Raw genomic sequence first — 26,234 nt, 5'->3', positions numbered from 1 at the left:
CTGAAACTTGTCTAATATGGAAGCGTGAGAGCCGGGATCCACACTAATGTAATATGAAACTTCGCTGACATGGAGATATGAAAAAAGCAGGGCTTTGTTCCAATATCGAGAGTAATCGTTGAATCGCTTCACTTCTGATAACGGTTTGCGGTTTTGCTTTAAATTTGCTGAAAACCGATTCGATCAGTTTTTATTGGAATTTTATCCGTACTTCATTCAGCAATCGTGGGTGTGATGACAAAAGCTGTTAAATGTGATTCTTTTGGCAGACTCATGTAAAGCTATGTCAGGCAATAAAGTTTTACCATATTTTAAGATGATTGGATGCTGGTCTAGGAGCGTTATCTACCCGACTTTACAGAAATAAAATAAGTAAACATAAAAGAATATTAAACATACTTTCATCCTTTCATTTTGCACTTATTACGTACAAGTCATTAAGTTACCTAAAAACAAAGGTATCAAACGGAAAAAATGCTTTATCTCTCTCGTCCATTTCCTCAACATTTTTATAGGGCCTATCTCCGTTCCCCAGGGCAATGAAACCTGGTGCAAATACTCGTTTCAAAATAGCGTTGGAGCAGAAGGAGATTCAAGTTAGTCCAAGACAAAAGAAAACCAGCAAACGTTATCACCTGTGCGTTCCTTTTTTATCGAAGTAGTAGCTCTCGTGTGCGATCTCTTAAAATTAGTACGGTGTCCAAATAAAAATAACTTTAAGACTGGCCGCCAGTCTGATGTCAACTCTCTTTGGGAATGCTGAATGAACTGTCAATGCTTTATATCTCTTTGTCGCATCTACGAGGGGTTATGTAGTAGTCTTACTCTAGGACGGGAGCCACATGTTTTCAAGCTCCTTTTAAAATTCCCCTTCCTTTGAAGGTGTAGTTTCTACTACAACTTCCTTATTTGCAATCTGCTTAAAAATATTCGCGTCCAGTCTCAGAGATAAGCCACCTTCGCCATAAAAACTGCTTGACCTCCATTAGAGATTACTGTTACTCGTCTTTTCACCAGATTTTTCCTTGTTTTCGCTTGATGTACATTATTACAATTTTGATTAAAGACAGTCAGAATAATATCATTTCGAGACCCGACACACTTTATTTGTTTGGAAGAAAAGAAATAGATAAAGACTAAAAAAATATAGATAAATATATAGATAGACTACATATATATGGCCCAAATAGAGGCTAAAAATTTAGATAAAGCGCCATTTTAAGAACATATCTTTCATTTTGCAAATTTGAAAATGTTTTATGTGTCAATTTGGATCATAACGCTGTCGGTGTAGCTTAAGTTATTTTCCGCGCTAGAATAGTCTTTACCCCCTTCAGTTAAGGGTTAGTATAGCTTGAAATTTGTAGAGTTAGCAAATTGGTTCGCATCGTTGTTACAGGGCGCGAAATTCCCAGTGGCGCCATCTCACTCGACTTATTCTGTCTACAGTTAAATAAATACATAGCAAGCAGCTAAGTTTCTGAACCTGTCAGTCGCTTATTAGTTAGTGGTTTTGTACATATTTAAAAATAAATCAATCTCAAAAATTAACCAGCATAAATATGTTGTGAAAATTCATTAACTCTGCTTATTTTCTCAGAAAACGGACGTTATAATAATTATGTATTATCTGTTACATAGCGATGGATAGATATCAAGATATCTATCTGCAATGAAATCCATGTTGTTGCTCTTACATTTTAATAATAAAAAGGGAAATAGCGCTTTAGCAAAAGCACTTCAGTCACATGAGCATCTTCCTGTACACGTATAAACAAACATTAAAAAAATATATATCGCCTTGATCTTAAAACCTATGGAAACTATCAGTTAGGGGTCTTTATATATTTTTGTTTATTTTGATTGATTTAAATTTTATCTTTGTATAAGATTGAGGGCCATTGGGAAGCGTTCGTAGCTCAGTAAGCGATACTCAAAGTCTCAGCTCTCAAGCGTCGCTTACATTTTGTAATCTGATTTATTGGCATTTTGATTAAACTTTGACCACATCGCTTTAGTTTCAGTCTCAATTTATTCAGATCCAATGGACAATAAACAAAGTGTTATTTAATAGTTAAAAGACCATTTTATTGCTTTAAGAACAGTTGATTCTGAAAAATATTAATATTATCAGATCACTCCTTGTTATCATCATCATATCGAGTGTGTTATTGCTAACACTGGCGTTAGATTTTATTTAAGTCGCTTAAAGGCATCTGACATAACTTTTACGACTACTTACCTCCATCTAGTGGCAGGTAGTCGCATACACGCTAGGGAATTAAACTGTCAATCCCTACTTGTGATAAGTCCGCAGGCAAATGTTTTTCTTTCTATTTCTTGTGTATCTGTGTTTTTTTTATGCAATTGAGTTATTTCAAACAAACAAATAATGAGTTCAGTCCGTACAAATTTAATTCCATGGACCAACAAAACTTCTATCCATATTTCTGCAATAGTTTACACCGCTGAGACTTGCTCATAGGCATATCATTTCATTGGTATATCCTGGAGCGGGTTTTGGCGGGAGATTTACACAATATTAAAACTCTCCAAAGGGCCTTTACGTGTTGGATTTATATCCTCATGCAAGCCTCTCAAAGGGCTATGTGCCGTGAATCCCAAAAGGAGAAACAATATAAGAATAGAATTATTTCTTCCCACAAAGTTAATAAAATTAAGACATATCGATAACAACAATATTTCCGGAGTCTGGTGCCCAAGCTACACAAAGCCGTGTTTCAGTAGAGGATAGATGTAAATGGAAGCTGCTCCACCGACAAGAACAACTTTATTAAATGATGATGCTTTCGAATTTACGGTGAACCCTTGCAAATACATCTTATCCAACAAGAAAACAAGAACACTAAAAGATAACACCAAACAAGTCCAACGATTGATGAGTACCTATCGCTTGTAAAGCACTTAGTTAATTGCAACTTTTTCGCTTAAAACTGGGCAAGACTAAGACTAAGTAGCGACTGGCCACTATCTCCGTTTAATGGCGGCATAATTTGAGAAAAATACCGCGGTCCCGCCGCTACTCATTTGTCTGTGGCAGCGATTATTGCCAGGCGAGGGAGACGGACGATTTGCGCTTTAAAAACTGGTCAAGCGTGAGCATGACTCACGGAACATGGTTCCATTTAGATTAATATATATAATAGGCCTAAATCTTAATTCATTCGGATTATACTTTATATAAGAAATATAGATAAAGCTGTAAGTATCCAAAATAACATAAAAATAAAATATGATACGACGATACAACTGAAACGGAACAGAAGTGGAACAAGGGTTCTTTATTCCAGTTCGAGGCAGTGGTTCAACTGCATCCACTACGGAACCCTAAAAATGAATTTTTAAAATCGTTTTGTTTTTGCTATGAATCGCTCGTTTAGCTCCTCTCGGATCTCGCAGTAAATGTGGCTTGTGATTTATCCACTGAGTTTCTTTGAGCACTCACTGAATGCGAAACACTAACTGTGGTGTCTGACTTTGCTTAGGGAAATTTTGCAAAATCAGTAGCAAATACTTTTTGTTACAGAAACTTTTTGTTTATTTGGGTATCTTTAATGTGCAAAGAACATACGCTAAAAGTACATACATACCAAAAAGGTAAACAGGCAATGGCGGATTTATCTCATGAAGGGATCTCTTCCAACCAACCAGCCATAATTTGAGAGGAATTACACAATATAAGGGTAAAAATTTATTTTTTATTGTAGTGAATTGAGAAAACTGACACAACATAACAGTGCAAATATAAAACTGTATGTATACGTTATGATTAGTTGTAGTTAAATAGATTATTTGGTACACGAAACATAAATTCGATTTGTAGAGAAATGTAGCAAGCCACGCGCGTAGCATAAGCTACGAAATGGCTGCTACGGCGTAGCACATGTGTAGCACCGGGTAGTAGTTACCTCGGTTCTCAAAACATTCATTTACTGTGGAATGTACTACGAAACTACGCATCGAATACGACGTAGCAAATGTGTAGCATTCGCCCGTAATGAGCTACTAAAACTTATAGATCTCTATGTGGTCGTAATAAAGGCGAATTTGCAATGAATTTGGGGACGTCGTCATTTAGTTTTACAGTGACAAGAGACCTAGAAATCCTTTGCCGTCTCCGAATTAGGGTGGCCTTTGTGACAAATTAGCCTAGTCATTAAGGCCTCGCACGACATGTTTTTAGTGTTGTTTAAAGAGCCAAAGCTAAGGAATAACCCTTTTTTTGTACGCGAAGTGCTCACTGTTCTTACTTGGCCATAACCCAAAGTAATAAAAAGTATAGCAGCTCTAGAAAATGCACAGAGAATATTATAGAGTAATTTCGTATAAATTACGTTTTATTATATTCTCGAGTCGACTCGCGACGGAAGTCACTCCGAAAATAATAAAAACTTGCTTAATGCATGATTGAAACAATTAAAATAATATAAATTTTGGAAGGAAATTATAGGGGTCGGGGAAAGGACAGGAATGGAGGGGCAATAAAATGTTATCTGGAATTGTTTGGCCGTGAAGGAGCTTGAAAGGCTGAGGGTGGAAATTTAAGATGAATTATTATTGCGCACAAGCAAGTACACGCCTTCGTCCGCGTGAATTTCCCAAGAATATGTGTTGCATTATCCATTAATGCCATCTGACTTTATGTTAACACCATATTCTAAGATTATCAATACTTTATTAAAATTCGAATGTGGTTAAAACATAAAAAAAATATCACAAAAGGTATATGTAAACAAGATACGGGAACTTTTTAGTGTTCCGTACCCGTATGAATTTATGACAACGTTAACGAAATCAACTTAACAACAAAGTTGTACTTAAGTGCCAATTCACTTCCGCGATAAGGACGTAGTTGAAATAAGGCCCATCGCACATAATTCATTAATAAATTGAATTGACAAGTAAGAGCTTTTTTCACGTTTAATTTCACTCGTGTAGTGGCTTTAATAATTAGATTGCCAGATTTTACATAACTACTACATTTTTGTCTCATCAAAATTCTTTAAACAGAAAGTAGTAAGATTGGTATATGAACGTATATACTGTACCAACCCCACTCAAATTGGTATAAGAGTTAATATTTAAGTGGGGTCGGTACAGTATGTAGGTACATCCATATACCAATATGTTACATAACTTTTTGTTTAAAGAATTTTCTGTCATATTGTTAGTTAAAATTTGTTAGGAACAATAAAGGTTTATGTGGCGTCTGTTCGCAATTTCCACCTTAGAATACCACTCCATATTCTCCAATGGATATTGGAATAAGAACAGCCTCAAGAGCTAGGCAATTACAACATTTTTAAGAGGGTTGATGTCAGGCACGGGGCCGATCTAAAAAACACAGTCGAATCTGCTAAAATTAAAACTTAATTTTTAATTCGAACTTCAGTCTTCAGAGCGTCACAATAGAAAATAAGGAACACGCGAAAAAAAGAGAGAGCGAGATAATAAATTAAACTTTAGCAAAAATATTATGACGTTTTTAATCTTTTCACTATGCGGCAAATAGGCATTAAGCGATTATTATATCAAGATATTACCTATTGAAAATTTATCATCACCCAATAATTGCTTAAAAGCATAACGAAGCTTGGGCCGTGCACCGTATTTACAATACAAATTTATCGTTCGCAATAAAGCTAAAAACCGGCCATTATTAATTTCACAATTTATATTCTTTCGGCAAATAATGAAGAGCTATCTTTGTGTACGGTCAACGTCACATCAACCTTCCCTAATTTTTTTTGCAAACTCGCCCCTATTACCGCGGCATAAAGATCGATGCGGGGTAATAGGCTTGTGGTCGACGGTCGAGTTGGGACTTTTTCAAAACGCTAATTGGTTTTAAATGGGTCTTAAAGTAGACGTTTTGCTAGCTAAGGTCAAGTTCTGGCCAATTTCATGCTTTAAAGACTATAGATATATGCTATGCGTATATATGTGTATAGAATAAGTATTGTAGAGAAGCCTCATTCTCGAAAAAAATGTGTGCAAAGTTGAAACTACATTACCGATCACCTCGATTACATCGGCAGTAATTTGGTTTTCGAGTACATTTTTGACAACAATAACATGAAGATAAAGTACTTGAATCTACAAATAACTACAGAACACAGGATAAATTTCATTCCGAAAAAAAGTACTGGTTTCGTAGAATTTCACGCCAACGAAGGTGGGCAAAGGCAATGAATCAATAAAAATAGCAAGGAGCATGCGTGTCGATAGGCCGCCAAACCGCAAACGTACTGACCTTTTTGAACCAGTGGCCGAAGTGTGAGTTTGCAATTCACATCTCACTATCAAATCGACACAGTGAGACGCAGCATGATTAATTAGCTGCGTCTCATTGCGAATCGACTCTATACTGAGATCTGAATTGAAAGCAACATTTAGCCCTCAGATCTCTAAAAGGCAACATTAAGCGAGAAGACACCTCAAGGGGTCTTGCGGGCGAGTGTATCTAAACTTTGACGACCTCGGTGGCGCAGTGGTAAAGTGCTTGCCTCTAAACCCCGAGAGGTCCCGGGTTCGATCCCCGGTCGGGTCATGACGAAAAATGATCTTTTTCTGATTGGCCCGGGTCTTGGATGTTTATCTATATATGTATTTGTTAAAAAATATTGTGTCGTTGAGTTAGTATCCAATAACACAAGTCTCGAACTTACTCAATCTGTGTGATTTGTCCTAATATATTTATTTATTTATCTAATATATTTCAGAAGACAAAGGCGTTGCCGGGCGCACGACAATTAGGAAGCAATGGATACAGCCAATTTGCAAACTCATTTGAGCTATTAATAAGTTTCTGGACCCAAGGAAGGCCCGGCTGCAAATTGATTCCCCTAATTGGTAAATAACTTATGAAAGGATAATGAGATATTTTTATGTAAAATAATCTAAAATAAAAAATCTGGGATCGCAGATCTATACATAAATAACAACACTCAACGGGCCACACTAAGCAATTAGGTTGGGCCCGATGGACACAAACGCAAAAACGGGTAGAACACACTCAAAATGACAGACAGATATCAGAGATCACAAGTACAAATATTTGCCCGCGATGGCAATAGAACCTTCAGATAGATAGCGGATTTCTTTGGGCATTCCCCTCCAGCCGTAAATAAGACTAGGTAGACAAAGACTAAATAAAAAAAAAAAAGTGCCAGCTCTCTGAAAACAGGAAACATTCCGAATTCAAATTTTGAATCCTGGCCGTTTTTCCAAAGAGGGAGTAAAAGAGGACGACCTCGAGAGGGCGCGTCAAGCGCTAATGGAGTTTTTGAAAGACAGATAAGTCGAGTTTTGTTTGCCGCCAACAGGTGTCGCTGCTGATAAGAGCTGAATAGTGTGCACCGCGCTATCGGTCCATTGTGACCGCAGATAAAGGGCCTTTCATTCTTAAAGCAAACGACAGCTCTTTAGAAGCTTTTCCGTGTAATGTCCTTAATATTTCGCAAAACGTTCCGTTTGTAGTGGCACCGTGTGCGGACTAAATGCCGAATGGATTGAAAAATGGTTACCTGACACTAACTGGAAATTTTAATTATTTTAAATTACAGGCATTTGAATAATACGATAATGTTTACATTTCAAAGTTAAGGCGTGTGGTTCCGCCCCAGAATAGGACTACTCCATATCCTCGTACAAGACGACGAAGGGTCGAATCTTCATAAATTTAAGGTTTTTTTACGCTGACCCCGGGCATCGCGGCATCCAACCCGGAATGCAAATGCGAATTTGAAAGAGAAAAATAAAAAAAAATTATAATGTTAAACATTAGTTAGTCAAAGCGTTCTATCCAACACCGTGTCATGATGTTCCATTAATTATTTTAATAACACAATTTTCGTAAAAAAAAATGCGTACGCGTTCATATATACGCTTTACTTGTCTTGAATGTCTATGTACTCTTTCCATATTATTCTTTGCCGTCCTCTCCTTATACCGTATCGGGGGGAATTTATGACTATTTTTCTTATGTTATATTTTTCTTATTATATTTCAAAACGGCTTCAGGAGTTTATAATAAGATTTAAAAAATATATATCCAAAAAACCACTTCGCAATTCAGTCTGTCATCTCCTAAGACAAATCGACACGCAACGCTATTGTTTGTTACGACAAAATGTAATTTATATCCTCTATTGTTTCACGATTTTCGGCAAATATCAGAAAACCATTTGTCTTGACGAGCCCGAGGTGAGGGCCCTCGTGTCGAGTGTCTCCTTGCTTCCGGTTTTAATGATACCTCCTGAAAATATAAAATGTAGATTATGCTAACGTTTAAAATCGTGTCTCAATAGTGTTCCAATAGTAATACACCCAATATTCGAAAAGTAGACCTTCACGTTTGACGTGAAAAAGCGAAGTTCTAATTTCTGAAAAATGCATCGCTTTTGCATTAAATATACGAGTTCAATAGATAAAATAATTAATCATCGTGCTAATTTTTAAATGAGCAAAATATTATAATTTTAACAAAAATAAAGTATGCCAACTTCGAGCATACATTAAAATGTTAAATTGTGACAAATGAATAGTACAAATTATACACAAGTAAGACGTCAAAATTGTAATTAAAAAGCAATTCTTTTCACTCCAACAATTGGTTGCGACACCATTAATTTATCATTTGAAAGAGGACCCACAAAATGGGACTGCTTGTTGTAAATTTGTTTTATTTGAATAGCAAATTTCACCAGTCGAACAACTGAAAGTTCCGAAGTATAATTACTTGGAAATCAACCAATGTTTTTTTAATTATACTCTCAAGAAATTATTTGCCTCTAGACTAGACAATTGTTGAGTATGGATTGGTCCTTCATATGAAGATACATTTGGGAGAATTTTCGAGCGTTTTGACCGCCGTCATTACCCTTCTTCAAATTTCAACAAAGACAAGAAACTTTTTACTACTCTAATTTGTAAATAATAATCTGTGTTGGGGGTAGTGTAAAATTTAAATAACATTTGATTTTTAAGATTTTAGAATGGTTCTTTATTTGAAGGAGGATAATGACGGCGTTCAAAGTGCTCGAAAATTCACCCATTTAGAGACGTGAGAGAGAAAAACGTAGTTTATTTGCTGAAGTTATCTATATTATTCTATATATTATCTATAAGCTGCAACCGCGATAGAAGCGAGTCCCCTGAAACGTCATCCCAATAAACAAATAAATATAGACGTTAATGTATACATAATTACAGCGCGAAATTTCAATAACATCAGAGTTATATTGTGATATAACAATGAGAACGCCACAAGAACATATAATTTGTACAATACCTCAACCAAGAACGTATTTGGGGCGAAGTGTTCCACTTCGACGGAAACGGGGATGGGAATCTACGTACAGACATAGATTTATATTAGCTAGATACCGCATTCTCTGCGATCGACCGTGTGAACTGCCTGTGGCGTGTGGTGCCTTAGAAATTACAGTCGAATCTCCAATACCCAAATATATATATATATATATATATATTTTGCAACGAATTAAAAGTACTATTATTGGGTGTTTTAACAATAAAAAATACGATGATTTCACGCAGGCACGCATAAATTGACAACATTAAGCCACCGTTTTTTGTTTGCTCCTTCTGCCACTCCTATGTGAAGACGCGGTATCCATCCCTATATAAATCCGTGCGTAAAGGCGACTATACACGCTCAATAAATCGCGACCGGTTCCCTTGCCAAGTTTCTTCCGAGCGGTTGTAGCTAAACGTTTTTCACGTAAATGTATCATATTTTCGTTGACAACAAATGCTTTTGTATTGCTTTCGGAGGGTGAATGCGTTTGATAGTCTAGTACAATGTCTAAAAATTAATAATCGCAAAATTTAATAGAGTATGGCTGGATCTCAGATCAGCATTTTGACCGCTGCGACCGCGCTGTCATTACGATTTCTCAAATTTCAACAAAGACAAGAATTAATTTAACTATCCGACTTTAAAATAATTAGTCTGTACTGTGGTAATGTCAGTTTTATGAATGACTAATTTTGGAAATTATTCCTTCCTCAATAAATAGCAGATCGCAATGACAGCGCACGCTCTGCGCGACAACGAAACGCTCTGATATACACTCATGTACAAAATAAATCGGTGTTACAAAAACTTTCTCGCACCGACATTTATAAACCTAAAGAGATACATTATATCCTCTTTGATAACACCTGACATTCAACCACAGATTGAGCATCACGACTTTATCCCTTGCGGGGTAGACAAAGCCGCGTTTGGCTGTATCTTAATACATCTAGACGGAAACTATAAATAAATAAAACATAAATATATTAGGACAAATCACACAGATTGAGCTAGCCCCAAAGTAAGTTCGAGACTTGTGTTATGGGATACTAACTCAACGATACTATATTTTATAACAAATAGAAATATAGATAAACATCCAAGATCCGGGCCAATCAGAAAAATATCATTTTCCATACTATGGACCTATAGAACATTAGTTCTATAGGTCCAACAAATAATATGGAACAACAAATAATGAATAATAGTATGGAACAACAAATAATGAATAATGAAGTCTGCACATAGTGTGACATAACATAGTATTTAATTAATTTATCAATTTCAGTACAGAACTTGACCACTAAAGCTGTAACTATACTTTTTTACGAACACGCCTGTATCGACGGTTAAGATGTATTATGTATTTATAAGTCAGGTTGATGGATTGGATTGCTCGAGTGGTTGACATCGTAAATGGCTTTATGAAGTCTTGGATACATTGCATGAGGGATGGGACACTACTGGTCACTGCGTGCAACACACACTTCTACAACAGAAATTAAGATGACTAGGATTGTGGGGAGTTTTTTATTTAGATGTTGGCCAAGGCTTCGCTCTCGTAGGAATTTTGAGATAAAATATAGCCTATAGCAATCTTGGATAATGTACCTTTCTAATGGTGAAATAATTTTTAAAATCTATTAAGTATTTTCGGAGATTACCCGCCTCAAACATACAAACTCACAAACGCTTACCTTTTTATAATAATTGTATAGATTAGTGGCGTGTGGTTCCGCCCTAGAACAGGACCACTCCATATCCTCCCGTGGATGTCGTACGAGGCGCTTGTATTGATCCTACATTTTTTGGGTTTTTAGGGTATTTATTATAAACCCCTTTTCTGGGCAACAAGTGTGACCTCCTCTATCGTTAGCGAATCCAATATGGCCTCTCAAATGATTGATGCGCGTAAGCATGGACGCTCATTTAATATTAATGTGTAATTTATTAATAGTCTAGATAAGACGATAGGCTATTTGTGAAACAAATATGTATTTAATTAATAGAATAGAATCACGTTTATTTAAAAAGCCTCCAACATACACGTAACAAAAACAAAAGGCTTGCACTCTGGGAGTGCCGGCAGAAGTGAAAATTTGAATACATATTAACGTTGTGCATTATTGACGTCTAACGAATTTTCGATCAGGTCACGTGTACCCCATCACAAAAAGTGCACAACGCCGCTAAAGAAGTTATCACTTCAAAAGTGGGTACACGCTAAAGGAGCACAAATAGAATTGCGGATGTGTGTACTGCAGCAGCTTAAACAGGCCACAACTCGGTGAAGTTATTACTCCAATACACTGATATTTAGTTTGAGCCTTCATCACTAAGTAGGTGCTGGTGCGATACATGAGTGAAGTGAGATAGTGTTTAAGCGTAAAATAATCCTAACTAATATTATAAATGCGAAAGTAAGTATGTATGTTTGTTATCTCTATCTTCAGGCTCTATGTTCTCAACGCGGCTTCTTGAAATTTTGCATACATGTATTTTGAAGTACGGAGAAGGACAAAGCGTACCTTTCATCCCGGAAAAAATGAGTGTTCACGTGGGTAACCCGCGCGGGCGAAGCCGCGGTCAAAAGCTAGTAAAATATACAAGGGATATAACAAAACACATACTAATCTATATATAATATATTAAATACATACATAAAGAAATTAAATGATTCCAGATTCAGCGTTGTGATTGAATACACTAAACTAAAAATCTTTTCTAACTTTGAATGTATTACATGACTTGTTGACGTCAAAAATTTACAAAGCGCGGGTGAACATGAAGCGACATTACAAAAATAACCGCAGCCTTTTCCTCAAAGGTAACTGTCAACATTGCTATGCTGTATCTAGAACTAACTTTTGTAATATTAACGATATTGATTCCTATTCAGAAATCAATCAATCAATCAATCAATGCCTTTGAAGTGGTGGTGGTGTAAAGGTTAAGACGCCCGCCTGGGCATCGTAAGGTCCCAGGTTCGAATCCTACTCTTGCCACATGAGTTTGTATACCAATCTGACTCATGTATAGTTTTCATCGGCCAACACTTGCTTCCGGTGAAGGAAAACATCTGCGTTCTGTTTGATTATCGACTTGCGTGTGTAATGGAGAAGGCAATGGTAAATTTCCATGGGAGCGAAGCCGTGGGGCGCAGCTAGCAAAATAATAAAGATATACGTAATTTAATGAAAAAAAAAAAAACAATAGCGTTACGCCTAGCACGGGACCGAGTAATTTGGCAAGAGCCCGTACAATGCACTCCATGCGCATTGTTTAGTGCATTCTTGAGACTTGTACAGCCAACTGCATATCAAGTAACCACGAAACGACCCATATGCGATGGTAATAAAGACAACTTTTCTATGAGTTTTGGTAGGTCGACTTGCCGTTCACTAATATTTACAGTTTTTTTTTTGGCCCCCCAAGTGTAATTCTCTGCCGGTTTTTTTCGACGATCTGAAAGCTTGTGACAAAACAAGACACAGCCAGATTTTTTTGCTCAACCCACTTTGTTTAAATTTGTTAGCTGACACCAAAAAGATGGTTCGCTTTTACAGCGTATCGTTTTAACTGGCGTTTTTCAAAAGAATGTACAAATAATGATGAATTTAGTGTAGGTACATCTCCTGCTATGTGCCATTGCTCTCTCTCTCTCTCATTTGAGCGGTTACAATTTCGGCTGTGACGCTTTAAAACCCTAAAAAATGTACATGCTCTATTTACGTTTCTAAGTAATCTACGATTTTACCATTAAGTTACAGTTATTATTTATCACTGAAAACTTGTAATTGGCTATCGCTTTTTTGTGTTTAAGTTCTACTTGTGTAATAGCTGTGTAATAGCTGAAGTTTTCCAAAACAAAAACTAATAAAATAAATTAATAAAGTAATATCCTGGTGTAAGAACGGGGACCTTTCAGTGTCGGGCGGGCATCTTAACCACTAACCTTCTTAAGCACCCTACATTAACAGAATAGCATAATAATAAGAAAGAAATTTGAAATTGAATGGGAAAATAAATAGGGGCACAGGCAGAAGAAGAGGTGGATTGAGTGCATTAGGCAGGATATGGCTAAAAAGGAAGTAACAGATCGGTTAACATCAAACAGGGAGAAGTGTAGGAGACTGACACGCTGTACCGACCACATAAAGTGGGATAAGGGTAGACGGATGATGATACACTAAGCTAAAGTATGTTTTGTCATTATCACACTTTACAATATTTGACTTTGACAGAACGAGACAAAACACACTTAAGTATATATGCTTTATCATTTTATGAATAAATCGCCACTGTAAAATTTATGACAAAGCGAAAGCGCGGAATAAAAGCTAGTAATACAACCTTATTTTTAGCGCAAACAGAATTAATATAGTAATATCATTACAATGAGATTGCGGCGTTTCGACTTGGCTTCGAGGCAAAGTGAAATAAACAGTAAGTGTTAGTCTCGTTTGTGCCTCGTTTACACGAGTAGAGTACACTGTATAGACTTGACAGTAGCATAGTTGAAGGTTGACTGGTAGTGAGTGTTATTAACATTCAATCCGCCCTTTGTACAAATAAAGTTTGATTAAATAAAATAGTAGCAAATATTCTTCGAAATTAAAATTATAGAGTACATGTAGAATACTAAATAAAATATCCTATCAATATTATGATATATGCCTTGGGTGTTGATTCCAACGACAAAAAAGGGGAAAATGGGCGTCAAATTCAATCAACGATAATAATTGAAGCTTAGTCACAACGAATTGACTAGTGTTCATATACGAATTATTATTGAGCAAGGACTTATTTAGCACTCACGAAAGAGCCCTATGGCTATGATGGCTTATTTGTAAGAATAAAATGTCAGGCTATTATGATAATTACTATGATGGAAAAGTTACTATGATGCGAAAAAAGTTAAGTATTTAGTAGTAAAGATATTTCGCTTGTATTAAAAAACCCACTATCTGGGATAGTGTACTAAGGATTTAAGGACACGTCTACATCTGTGTATACGTATACAGAGGAGAAAAACACTCACACAAATACGTATTAATAATTATCATAAACACTGAAAATTTTAGACAGTAGTGCAGGAAAAGGGACGGCATGAAAAGCATATCGGGAATTTAGCGCTTGCCAACTTGTATATTCTCTACTGTACTCGTGTAAACGAGGCTTTAATATTTTAAGTTAACAAAAGTCGTCGTATTATGTTCATTACTTACTGCACGCTATGAAATGTGTTCCGAAGTCTGTGTCGTTGCCAAGTAATTCATTTGGTAATTTTAAAAAGAGGGGCATTGCTGCATACTCTAATTTATAAATGTTTCTTATCTTTTAGGAAAATGTTATGAATACAAATACTCCTTAGTTTTAATAAATGCGTCAACTTAATAAGATAATACTTGTTCGTACGATAGAGTACCAAGATCTATAGTATACTAGTTGCGCCTCGGGGCTTCGTTCCCGTGGGAATTTCGGGATAAAACGTACCCTATGTGTTATTCTAGGTTATATTCGACCCGTGTACCAAATTTCATAATAATCCGTCTAGTAGATTTTGCGTGAAAGACTAACAAATTTACACGCACTTCCACATTTATAATATTATTATTTTGGAAGTCGATTGTACGCAGAAATTCCCCTTTCCGCATTATCCCAAATGCTTCTTACTTAAGCCATAAGACACCTACTGTGACTACTTAACATATTATTACAAAACCTTAGCACAAAGCACTCAAATTTGAACCTTAACGGTCTAAATACAGGTTTCAATCTCACCATGTTCAGATGCCAGTTTGGGCTCTCGAGAAATGAAATCTGTGTCTAGTTTGAATGCAATCTGATAGTTCTGGCAGCGGGCCAGTACGTATGTGAAGGGCGTAAAAATATGATAACTAACTTATGTTACTCCTATATCCATGTATTTGACGTAAAAGATATAATAGAACACAGCATATAAACCCAATTTAATTGCGAAGTCGCTGTTATTACTGTGGAATACAGATAGATTCAGGATAGTTTGGTATGCGATTGATTGTTTAGTTAGTCATTATATTTTCTGACTGTTGAATATTTTCTATATAAATAAAAACACTCGAGAATGATGTGGTCTACGGTAAGAATATGTGCCTCATCCTCGTACGTGACTGTGCATCACAGCCAGAATAACGATGTCCCACCGTACTCTGTCTGATTTAGTAAATACTTACATAAATGATAGAATAAGTAACAGTAACACTTAGGCACTTTGAATCAACAACATGAGACCCGACTCAGCGGTATGAGTCCTATTGTAATTGCCATAAAAAGCACTCTTATTACATTCAATACTTTGCATAACCTAAGCCCTAATGTTGCCACTGTTGTAGTACTGAGCGAGGGCAATTGACGCGTTACGATTTAATAAAAAATAAAGAATGATAAAACGATATCATGTTGTCGGGGTTTTATCGTGGGTTGGATAGTAAATGGGCACTAGGCAGTAGGTAATAAAGAAGTTAAGGTAAGACCCTTATTGGGTCTGTTCTTATTATTTTATTCCATGTTTATAAATTTATCACGGCCACCCTCTTGCCTCGCTAGCCTGAACGTAATGTTTACGCGTCAAAGTGTTCGAGCGGATTTAAATTTTAAAATTTATGACAGTAGATCCAAATGTGCCAGCGCAGGCGAAATACATCGAAAGAGATTCCAAACAAAGCGTAGCTACGTTTACTTTACAATGTGATGACATATTTAAAGGTTAAAATTAACTTCGTAATCGTAAATGTTTTTACTACTTACGTGAAATGAAATATGTACATACATGTAGCATTTCCGGACTTACCTGAAAGAAATTAAAAAAATCAGTACACATTAAACATTTGAGAGAAATCCGATATATTTAACGATTACGCATACGTATTATCCATTTTTTTCTATGGCAACAGAAATATAGATTAAAGGCGGACATACATGTGGAAGTAAAAGGGCAAATACAATATGTGAAGAAAGGGAAGAAAACTGATTTTTGGAACGTAGACATACAATTTTTTGCCATTTCAATACACCGAGTGCGGCGCAGCACCAACAGCCTGGTGAAGACCGTAGCTGCTAGGCTGGACGTGGATTGCGCTCTCATGCAGTACTGGACTCGCATCCACCTAGCTAAGGACACCAAGTGCTCTCGTAATTTTAATATAGATGTACTAACATAGTTTGTAAGACACTCTGTTACTAACACTATATAGGTTTTTAAACCTGAAATAAATGATTTTTATTTTTTATTTTTTAATACAATAGAATTTCAAAGTTAAGTTTGGTTGATAAACACCTAGTGTTGCAACCAAAAGCAGACAGCGCCGTCATTTAAATTCTTCACTTTCTTGACAGACTGTAGCTCGCAAGAGCAATGTGCTATGATTTTGACATTGACATGCCAGTTGTAAATTGACACGTGCCGGTAGCTGGCATGCAAATAGGATAGTTGCTTGTGTATAAAATAAAATATATAAATGTATTCACATAGTAAAACACGACAATCAAATGTCACTTCAATTGATTAGTATATTTTTGTTCTCATTAAAGTATTAATTAAATCGCTTTTTGACTCCAACATTTGACGACCTCGGTGGCGCAGTGGCAAAGTGCTTGCCTCTGAACCGAGAGGTCCCGGGTTCGATCCCCGGTCGGGTCATGATGGAAAATGATCTTTTTCTGATTGGCCGAGTCTTGGATATTTATCTATATGTATTTGTTATAAAATATAGTTTCGTTGAGTTAGTATCCCATAACACAAGTCTCGAACTTACTTTGGGGCTAGCTCAATCTGTGTGATTTGTCCTAATATATTTATTTATTATTTGTGACGTCACGTATGCCTACTGTCATACACGCCCCTTATATTTTTTTTTACTGGCACATGAAAAAAAGTATCTGATTTGACAAGTCAAATTATCAAGATAATAACTACACTATTTCTTTACTTGACGAATTATAAAAATATTGGAATCTATATACGCGTTTCTACAGAAAAATCAAAAGCTGCTTAGAATATTCAAATCGTCTGAATGTAAATCCAATTTCCCATCACGTGTTAGCGTTAGCTAGCTGGGAAGCTGGTGAGTGGTCACGTAGTGTCCTCCAAACGGATTGTCACAACCCTCGCCCATACAAACATTACATGCAGGCACAATCCCAACTAATATAATAAATGCGAAAGTCTGTTTGTATGTTACCTCTTCACGCATTATCCACTGGACCGACTGTTATGAAATTTGGTACAAGGGTAGAATATAACCTGGAATAACACATAGGGTACTTTTTATCCCGAAATTCCCACGGGAGCGAAGCCCCAGGGCGCTAGTAATAGATATTTTTGCATAAGATTATTATAGTACTATATATAATTGTTTGTGGCGTAATCATAAGATCTCCCAAGGTGCACGAATCTGGACAATATGATGATGGTAAGATGAAGCACGGTCTAGGCCGTGGCAAAATTTTAAAACTTACAGTTTATAGCGTTTGGAACGATCGACGAAAATTGCTGTCAAAATTTGGAGACTCGTATGCCAATAGTGTGGATCCGGTTTTATATTTAACGGCACAGTATCGGAAAAAAAATGTCACAAATTATTTGAAAATGAAAACCGTTAGATTACATGGCGAAAAGTGTGGTCTGTGGCTTACAATTGAATATATCATTTTTCGATAGATTGTAATCAGTCGAAATAAATACTACAGTCTGCCCCTGACCACGGTCTTGTTCTTCATTCAACACAGAAAAAAAAAGAATGTCAAATAGAAAGAAACTTCAGTGAAGTTGAAATTGGTACCAAAATCAACATTAATCAGATTACACGCTGTGAACGGAATCCATCATATAAAAACCAATTTCACAATAAAGCAATTTTGAAAAGCTATACAAATACCAATTAAAAGACGAAAAGTCAAAGGGTCATTCTGAAAATGGAACTCAATGCAATATTACGAAAAAAATTTCGGTCAAGTGGGAGCTGGACTCACGTACCAAAGGTTCCGTAAAATGGGCTTCATTTCTTATGTAAATACAGCTTTCACGTTTACTCTTTTACGTGTCTTTACATGTTTTGATATCGTTGATCTTTGTGAAATCGCAAAATATGCGATATAATGATATTTTAATAGCGATGTCTTAAAAAAATTACTTCTATAAATATCAAGTTGAAATACATATTTATCAAATTTACTTTTAATTGATTGGTATAAATCGTTGTATAGGGTAAAGAGGTGAAAGACATATAGACGGACAACTAAGTGATCCTGTAAGGTTACATTATAATCTGTTTTTATCTTGTGAGGGAACCCTAAAAATGGTGAATCCATAAAAGTAAAATGTGAACTATTTGGCGCGCGTTATTCGGGATATTCCGAACAATACTGCATGTTTAAAACTCAGTTTTTCATACGTTATCAGATACCGGAAAGCAAAAGCCTGCTTTATCCAATAATAAAATTTTACGGACGCGCAAAATGGCAAAATGTTTTAAGCGGAACGTGTACATGTAAAAATACCTTTTATTCGTCACAAATATGCTTTGGCGAATATTTCGAAGAGCGAGCCTGCCTAAATTCAAATGAAGCAAAATGTGAAAGACGCAGAATATGCGAGTTGTACCGGTAAAGGGAGTCCTTAGCTCATAGTTGTTACAGAATGCAGGAATGCATAAACAAACATTTGAATCACGTACAAGTCATTTTACCATATAAGTAATTTTCAGATGAGAAAATGTTGTCAAACATTCTCTCATCTGAAAATTCTCGGACGCTTTTTCTTCTTTACTTCGCGTGATCTTCAGCAACCTTAGTTGTCAGATTATTGGCACGAATACTTTCCTTCACGACATCAAGCCGGCACTATGCCAGTAATATTCTACCAATATCATCGAAATCCATCCAGTAAATACTGCTTGATTGAGTACTAAATAAACTCACACACCCGTCCAAAATTTTGCATTAACAATTTTGGTAGGATACAACGGTTAGCAACTGTTAAAGACCGTAGAGGAATTGTTAACTTTCTGCTTTCTCAATACCCTGACCAAAGACTGTTATTACGGGGCAAGTAAATTTTTTTAAAGGTACACTCAAAGCGTTCCGTGTAAAATGGCTCACGTAAAAACTCACTTTAATTTGTATAATCGTCGAGTCAAAACAGAAACGGAGAAACGTAGTGGCGACATCAAAAGTAAATTATAACAGCTCTCGGGAAGTAATAAATGATGTTTGTTTTTGAAATGCTTCTCGCTTTTAGATTTGAAATTTATTTTATCGGAAATGAATTTGAAAAATCTACTCGTTTAGCAAAATATTAGGCTTTATCAAAGTGACGAAAGAGTTTTGAGACGTACATTTTGCGCTATGTACATCTTGCGAAGTGATCATTTTGCTATGCACATGTGTCTCAGGTCAAATTGATTCCATGCGAAAAAAATATCGTTCAATCCTAATTATCATTATATTTAGGGAATTTTGTAAATAAGGGAATCAATCGCGCTTCGTAATTTTACGAAGATGTAAAATTTTTTGAGACGTGTAAAATTGGTATACTGATTAGCTGCTCTTAATGTACTAATTTAACTTGTACAGAAAATATGTACATTTAATTAGAGAGAGAACAATATGAAAAACACAACCCTCCTTCGGCAATCGAGTAAGTACACCCAAAAATCTTCCTCGATGCGCTCATTATTATATCGCTCGCTCATTTTTAACTTGGACTCGAAAAGTTCATATTTCCTTTCGTATTTACGCCGCTGAATTTCGCGAAGACCTCAAAGCGAAAATAATTGTCTTTTTTTTCGTTCCTCCCCGTCCATTATTCGCATCCACCAAAATATTACACTACTTGGCAAAGATTTTCTGAACTGGAGTGGATTAAGAGACAATTTATTAGTACTTTTTATAACGCAAATTGGAGTTGAGCGCCCTCTTATTGATGAAGGATGCGAGATTGTCGCTTGTTAAGTTTAACTTTTTTTTTACTTATTTAGGATTGATGCTTTATTTAAAATTCCTCAAGTCGTGCTAAGTTGGTTCTACTATGTCGTCTCAAGTATGTAATAATAATTATAGTAAAATTTTGGCTTCTAATTACTTGTGTGGATGAATTGTGGAATTAAAGTAATTTTATTGGATTATTAATATGTGTAAATAAAGTAATAATGCAATTAAAAATAATAAAATAAATTTCAATAAAATTACGGTTTAATTGAAAATGTTTAGAACAAAATAGCAAGTAGTCAAGTTGTTGTAAATGAATGTGGTTTTATACAAACGAAATGAAAATGTTCTAAAGCCAATAATAGTTTTAGCCATAGCCAACAATGATTTAAAACCAACGATAGTTTTGGCCGTCGGTGCTGTGCATAATTTTACCTAAATCTGTTCCAACACATTAAATCCAATGTGACAGTATCATTTCAATTCAGTTATTAATGTCACACAATACCGAATCCTCGGTTAATGCTGATCGGAATAGTCACAACTAATTGATACATAGCCTGTCCCATTGTGTTTGCACAAAGACAAGGTATAATGCAAGGGAAACTGTGTATTGAGATTATTGTTTAGTGGTGGTATGTCACAGAGTCTCGGGAATAATAAACGTGATGGGAAGTGGTCACCGTAGCCTGCGGACGAGTGAAACGCACGCGCGTTGAGTGGCGCGAATTAATTTGGAGATATTAGTTATCATCAATCATTGTCATCTGCTAATTAATCATATGTTGTTGTAATTTCTCTATCGATTTTTTTTGTGAAGTGATTTTTTAAGCTGCCTAAAATACTACAGGCGCTACTACAAATTTATAAAAATACAATAGGCAGACTTAATGCTACAAGCATTATCTCCTCGACGGCCTCGGTGACGCAGTGGTAAAGTGCTTCCCTCTGAACCGAGAGGTCCCGGGTTCGATCCCCGGTCGGGTCATGATGGAAAATGATCTTTTTCTTATTGGCCCGGGTCTTGGATGTTTATCTATATATGTATTTGTTATAAAATATAGTATCGTTGAGTTAGTATCCCATAACACAAGTCTCAAACTTACTTTGGGGCTAGCTCAATCTGTGTGATTTATCCTATTATATTTATTCATCTAATCAATAGTTGGATCACACATAATTTAAGATATTTTGTGTGAATAAATCGTATGTATTATCCATCCTACAAATTAATGTACCTCCTTCCATTAGCAAGCATTGTGACAGAATTGGTCCAAATTATGCTATTAGTATATAAGGTATAATATATTTACTTAAATCTTGTTATACTGGCCACAATAGTATGACTTCTTTGATTAAAAAAAGACATAAATCCCTGTCGACTAATACGCAAAGTTAACATTTGAGCAAATGCCACGCGATAGGAAAGGAAAGTTAGTTATCAGTGGAAAATATGCTCCAACTAATTGTTCGGGGACGTGTCTGCTCGTGTGATTTATGGATATCAGATTACGACAGCTAATGGCAGCGAGGGTTGTAAAATGTCGAAGGTGCAGAAAAGAAACTCAATGTGAAAGCTCTTTAAAGACCTTAAACAATGTTGTGAGAATTTCAGTCAGTCTGGTCTTACATTTCGTATGTTAGGTTGTGTTTGTAGTACAATGAGAATTGCTGGTAACCGGATACAGATGGCCTAGGACCCAGCAGTGGGTCACGAAGGGCTGAAGATCATGATGACGATGATATGCTGCAAATTTATTGATGCCCAACATTGTAACGATCTTCATAGTCGGAATACTTAATAGAATACAAAATAGCGTACTCATGGTTGAGGGTCGTGGTCATTAGGTACAATGAAACACTCACAACGACTTTCATGGCACTATTAATGGAATTATTTGCCGCTGCCATTTCACACACATGTTGATAATAAACCTGAGTACAGATTTCCTCACTATGTTTTCCTTCACCGGAAGCAAGTGACGATGAAAACTACTATACATATCAGATTAGTACACAAACTCATGTGGCACGAGTAGGATTCGAACCAGGAACCTTTCAGTTGATAGGCGATGTCTTCTTTGTAACGCCATGTATTTAGACAAATTTATGCACACGTCTAACTCTTTCACGTTACTCTAACTGAACGACAGAAATAAAAAAAAAATGTTTAGCGAAAAATTTTGAGTTCAGCTGAGATTCGGCTGAATAAGTTCTCGCATGTCTCCTACCAGATACATATCTATGTACTATTTATTTTACATTGTGGAGTCGTCAGCGATCACTGCATCCGGCGATGTTAAATGGTCCTGGTTAAATGTAAATGGTGCAATTGTGAGAAAAGCAAATAAGAATGACATCAATCGGAGGATTTTGCTGTAGAAAATCAGAATACAAAACGAATTCATATCACTGTTTAGTGTCTTAAACATTAATATGTTGCGTTATAATTATAATTAACATTAACATGCGTTATAATTAACGCCCATAATAATTAAGACGAAATATATGCTTGGACATATCAATCCAGAATAGTGTAACAGCGCTAGTATTCGACGTATTTACGCAACAAGTGTCGATTTCAAGTGTGTTGCAAAACGACGCGTGTTTTGACTACATATTACATAGTTAGCTCTTGAGATACTGCCAATGTATTCCTAATCCAGCAACGTATGTATGGACCATACGCGCGCTTGTATCATAATGTAGTAAGCTATATTTCACGAAATAAGAAATGCTATGGATCATTTCCAAAGATATTAAATTTAGTTAAAACTAAAAAAAGACAGGTAAAACAAAACAAAAGGTCAATCGTAGAACGCGCCTTTGAATAAAATTCCCACCTGCGCTTTGCGCCACGCCATTTGATGCCACAGAATCAGCAATGTCGTTCATTTTTTAAAATCAAGCGATTGCAGCTCGAGCGTCTCCGCTACGAAGCGTAAATCATTTTTTTTTAAATCCCTTCAAAGACCCGGCGAGAATAAAATTTAACTCTTTTCATGCTCAATGCAGACGCAATCGGGTGCATCAGGGTTTAAATAAGTTAATGCTGTCTTTGAAGATCTTGGTTGTAGATTCCCGCTTTAGCCGAGCTCTGCTCGCAAATTTAAAAGATTCGTGAGTTATTTCTGGAATAAACTGTTAATTTTTAACGACACATCTAGATTTCGAATTTGAATTATTTTGATTTTCAACAACATGTATAAAAGGTGAGGTAAATTACTGTAAACTTTGGTAACTATAAGCATAGTATATATATTTAATTTTGAGCCTTATCGTAGCTTTGTACTACCTATTGTAACCTACCGATTGTACTGCGGGGAAGAAAAATTAAGTATTCTAATTTGGAATACACTCTTGAATATTTATCTGAAAACGTTAAATTACATTAAGCATTTCGCCATTAAAAACGGATCCTTTTAAAGTACGTCCTTCAAGATAAATGTATTTAATAATTTCGGATTTTTTTCCGAATCTGGCGCCGAGGGATTTCCATTTGAACATCGGACGGAAGCCTGAGAGGTTTCGATTTATGGAATATTTAAATTCTCTTCATACTTTAACGCTATAAAGTTGTCTATTCATTAAAGTTTTAGTTGCAATTTTTTTTACCAGTCTAGTTTTTTACAATATCCGAGTCGACGTCCTGGCTGAATTACAAATGCGACAAGACAACTCGGCGCAGGGCGATGCGACTATCTATAGCGATAACTTCTATTACGAATTTGCAAAAAGTCGTGTTAACTCTACACAGCAACTTAAAGAAAAAAAACAGGTTGCACTCCGCGAGTGCCGGCAGAAGTGGAAACTTGAATATTAACGTTGTGCATTTTTGATGTTTTACGAATTTTCTATCAGGTCACGTGTCCCGACGCGGGTTTAACATTTTTTACCCATCACAAAAAGTGCACAACGCCGCTAAAGAAATTTCCACTTTAAAGGAAATTTGACCAATTAGCACGGACGGATTTTTTTTTAAGGAGAACAAAAAATAATTAGACAATTTTAACCACAATTTCTTTGCGTATCTACTAATTCTTCGTACAGATTTCAGCTGATATTTAAAAAGCCACTATTTATATTAATGGAGGAAGAAATTTCCGTCAATACTTGTAATTCTCGCGTAAAAAATGCCACATCATTTGGAAAGAACTCGGTGTCACGTAGATATGATGTTTAAAAGGCGCCCTAAAATATGAGAAACATAAGCTAAGTGTCTGTCATACGTTATGTGGTAAGCCCTCGCATTTTTCACAGGTTAAAATTAACTGCGCGTACGAAAAGGCTTTACCGGAAACCTTGCACGTGTTTTAATATATAATAAATACAGGTGTATCTTTAATTTTTATTAATCTGGATGTTGTTATTGATATTACGTTTAAGTATATATTGTTACATATAAAAAGAAGTGCCGCGTCTGTCTGTTTGTCTGTATGAACGCGATAAACTCGAATTTTGTACGTATTTCACCAATAGTGACATTCTTCGTGGAAGGGTTAGGGGTAGGTAGTTTTACCCGGATGGTCCTAGTTGGTAGTAGTTTAATAAACTATATAACATTTTTTATTACAATAATATACTAAAACAGAAGACAAAATTTAGGTACTTAATGAAATAAATTCAAATTATTACAGCATAATAAAAAACAATTTAAATGATAGCCTTCGATTCCTCTGACTCGCGACACTGTATGTCCCGTAAGGAGTGAGCTCGTGATATTGTGTGTAGGTAATATAATTCACGAGTGTTACCAATTTTATGCAGCGTTGTAGTGGATTGCTAAGAGATAAGCTCGTAGCTCCGTAGCACATACACAACCAATCAATTCCTCGTAGCAGTGCTGATTCAGACATGTTGTAGTCTAGCATTTCTATCGTAGCAATACTACGACTTGATGCATCATATTATTTTTTTAAATTATTTAGTTGGATTCCATTATTAAACTAAACTCATTTAAACAGTGTATATATATGATTGTGATAAGAATGCTGATTAAAAAAAAGATATGAAACGCGATTAACTAAACAAATTCTTATTGTTTAAAAAAAAGGGTTGAATATTTTCAGGTTTATTTTTTTCGCAAAACCCGAGCTTCAAGGGATCACAGCCCAGAATGCCACCACGCGAGGATCAGAGAATCTCGTACCTGGTACAAACTTCACATACAGAACAAGCTGGATAGTAATGAGAACACACAGACCACACAATCCGTACGTGGCTGGAGATTACCGTGAAATGGGCCGTGCCCTAAGACGCACCGCTATGCAGCGGCCGCCATTGTGCGGACGCATTGTCCCGGACATTCCGCTTATATTACAAATGCTTGGCCACCCGCCAAACGGATATAACGGGATCTGTGCGAGCGAGACGCGAGAATATCTGAGGGCGGAAGAAAGAGAGGATGCATCCTGATTTTGACAGTAATTTGCGCGATCATTAGTGATTGTTCGGGCATTGAGTTATCTGGGGGAATTCCGCAGCTGAAGCCATCTTCGATTTGTGATGACATGTCACATGGTCACAAAGGTCACAAATGATCTTTTTCTTATGTGTATCACGTCATGCCGCAGCTCCACACTGTCGCCGAACTCAGACACATGACGACGCGAATGCGTGAACATTGCATAGTTACTATGAGTGCGTTTATTTAGCGCAATGAAAAACTGGCAATGTATACACCTAATCCGCCAAAATTTGGCAAATTATTCGACGACAGTGTACCAGAATTAATTCAAGACAGCTGACTCGCCATCTATTGGTAAGTCGCATCCAGTAGCATGGACTATACAGGGTTACTGGTATCTAACGCATAACCTTCCAAAGGCGCATAAGGTACATAGATACTAACATCTTTTGTTCTACGACTTTTGTCTAAACGTAATATATCCGAAAATTTTCATTTTTTTTAGTTTTAATGTCGTTT

At 36.1% G+C, this 26,234-nt stretch overlaps 3 protein-coding genes across 3 annotated transcripts in view; all 3 read right to left on the bottom strand.

Moving 5' to 3' along the window:
* The window catches only part of LOC135309842 (atypical protein kinase C-like), a 137,437-nt gene that overhangs the window by 14,540 nt on the left and 96,663 nt on the right, over positions 1–26,234 (bottom strand). The window lies entirely within an intron of this gene.
* The window catches only part of LOC128675107 (atypical protein kinase C), a 182,766-nt gene that overhangs the window by 70,028 nt on the left and 86,504 nt on the right, over positions 1–26,234 (bottom strand). The window lies entirely within an intron of this gene.
* LOC135309841 (uncharacterized) overlaps positions 15,922–26,234 on the bottom strand; it is a 42,187-nt gene continuing 31,874 nt past the window's right edge. The window contains exon 3 of the mRNA XM_064436349.1: positions 15,922–16,172. Coding sequence (XP_064292419.1) covers positions 16,126–16,172 — 47 coding nt within the window. The 3' untranslated portion in view covers positions 15,922–16,125. The remainder of the gene's footprint in view (positions 16,173–26,234) is intronic.

Source organism: Plodia interpunctella, chromosome 14, assembly GCF_027563975.2.
Source record: "Plodia interpunctella isolate USDA-ARS_2022_Savannah chromosome 14, ilPloInte3.2, whole genome shotgun sequence".
Classification (NCBI taxonomy): Eukaryota; Metazoa; Arthropoda; class Insecta; order Lepidoptera; family Pyralidae; genus Plodia; species Plodia interpunctella.
The sequence above is the reverse complement of the archived record's forward strand: the minus strand, read 5'-3'. Positions and strand labels throughout refer to the sequence as shown.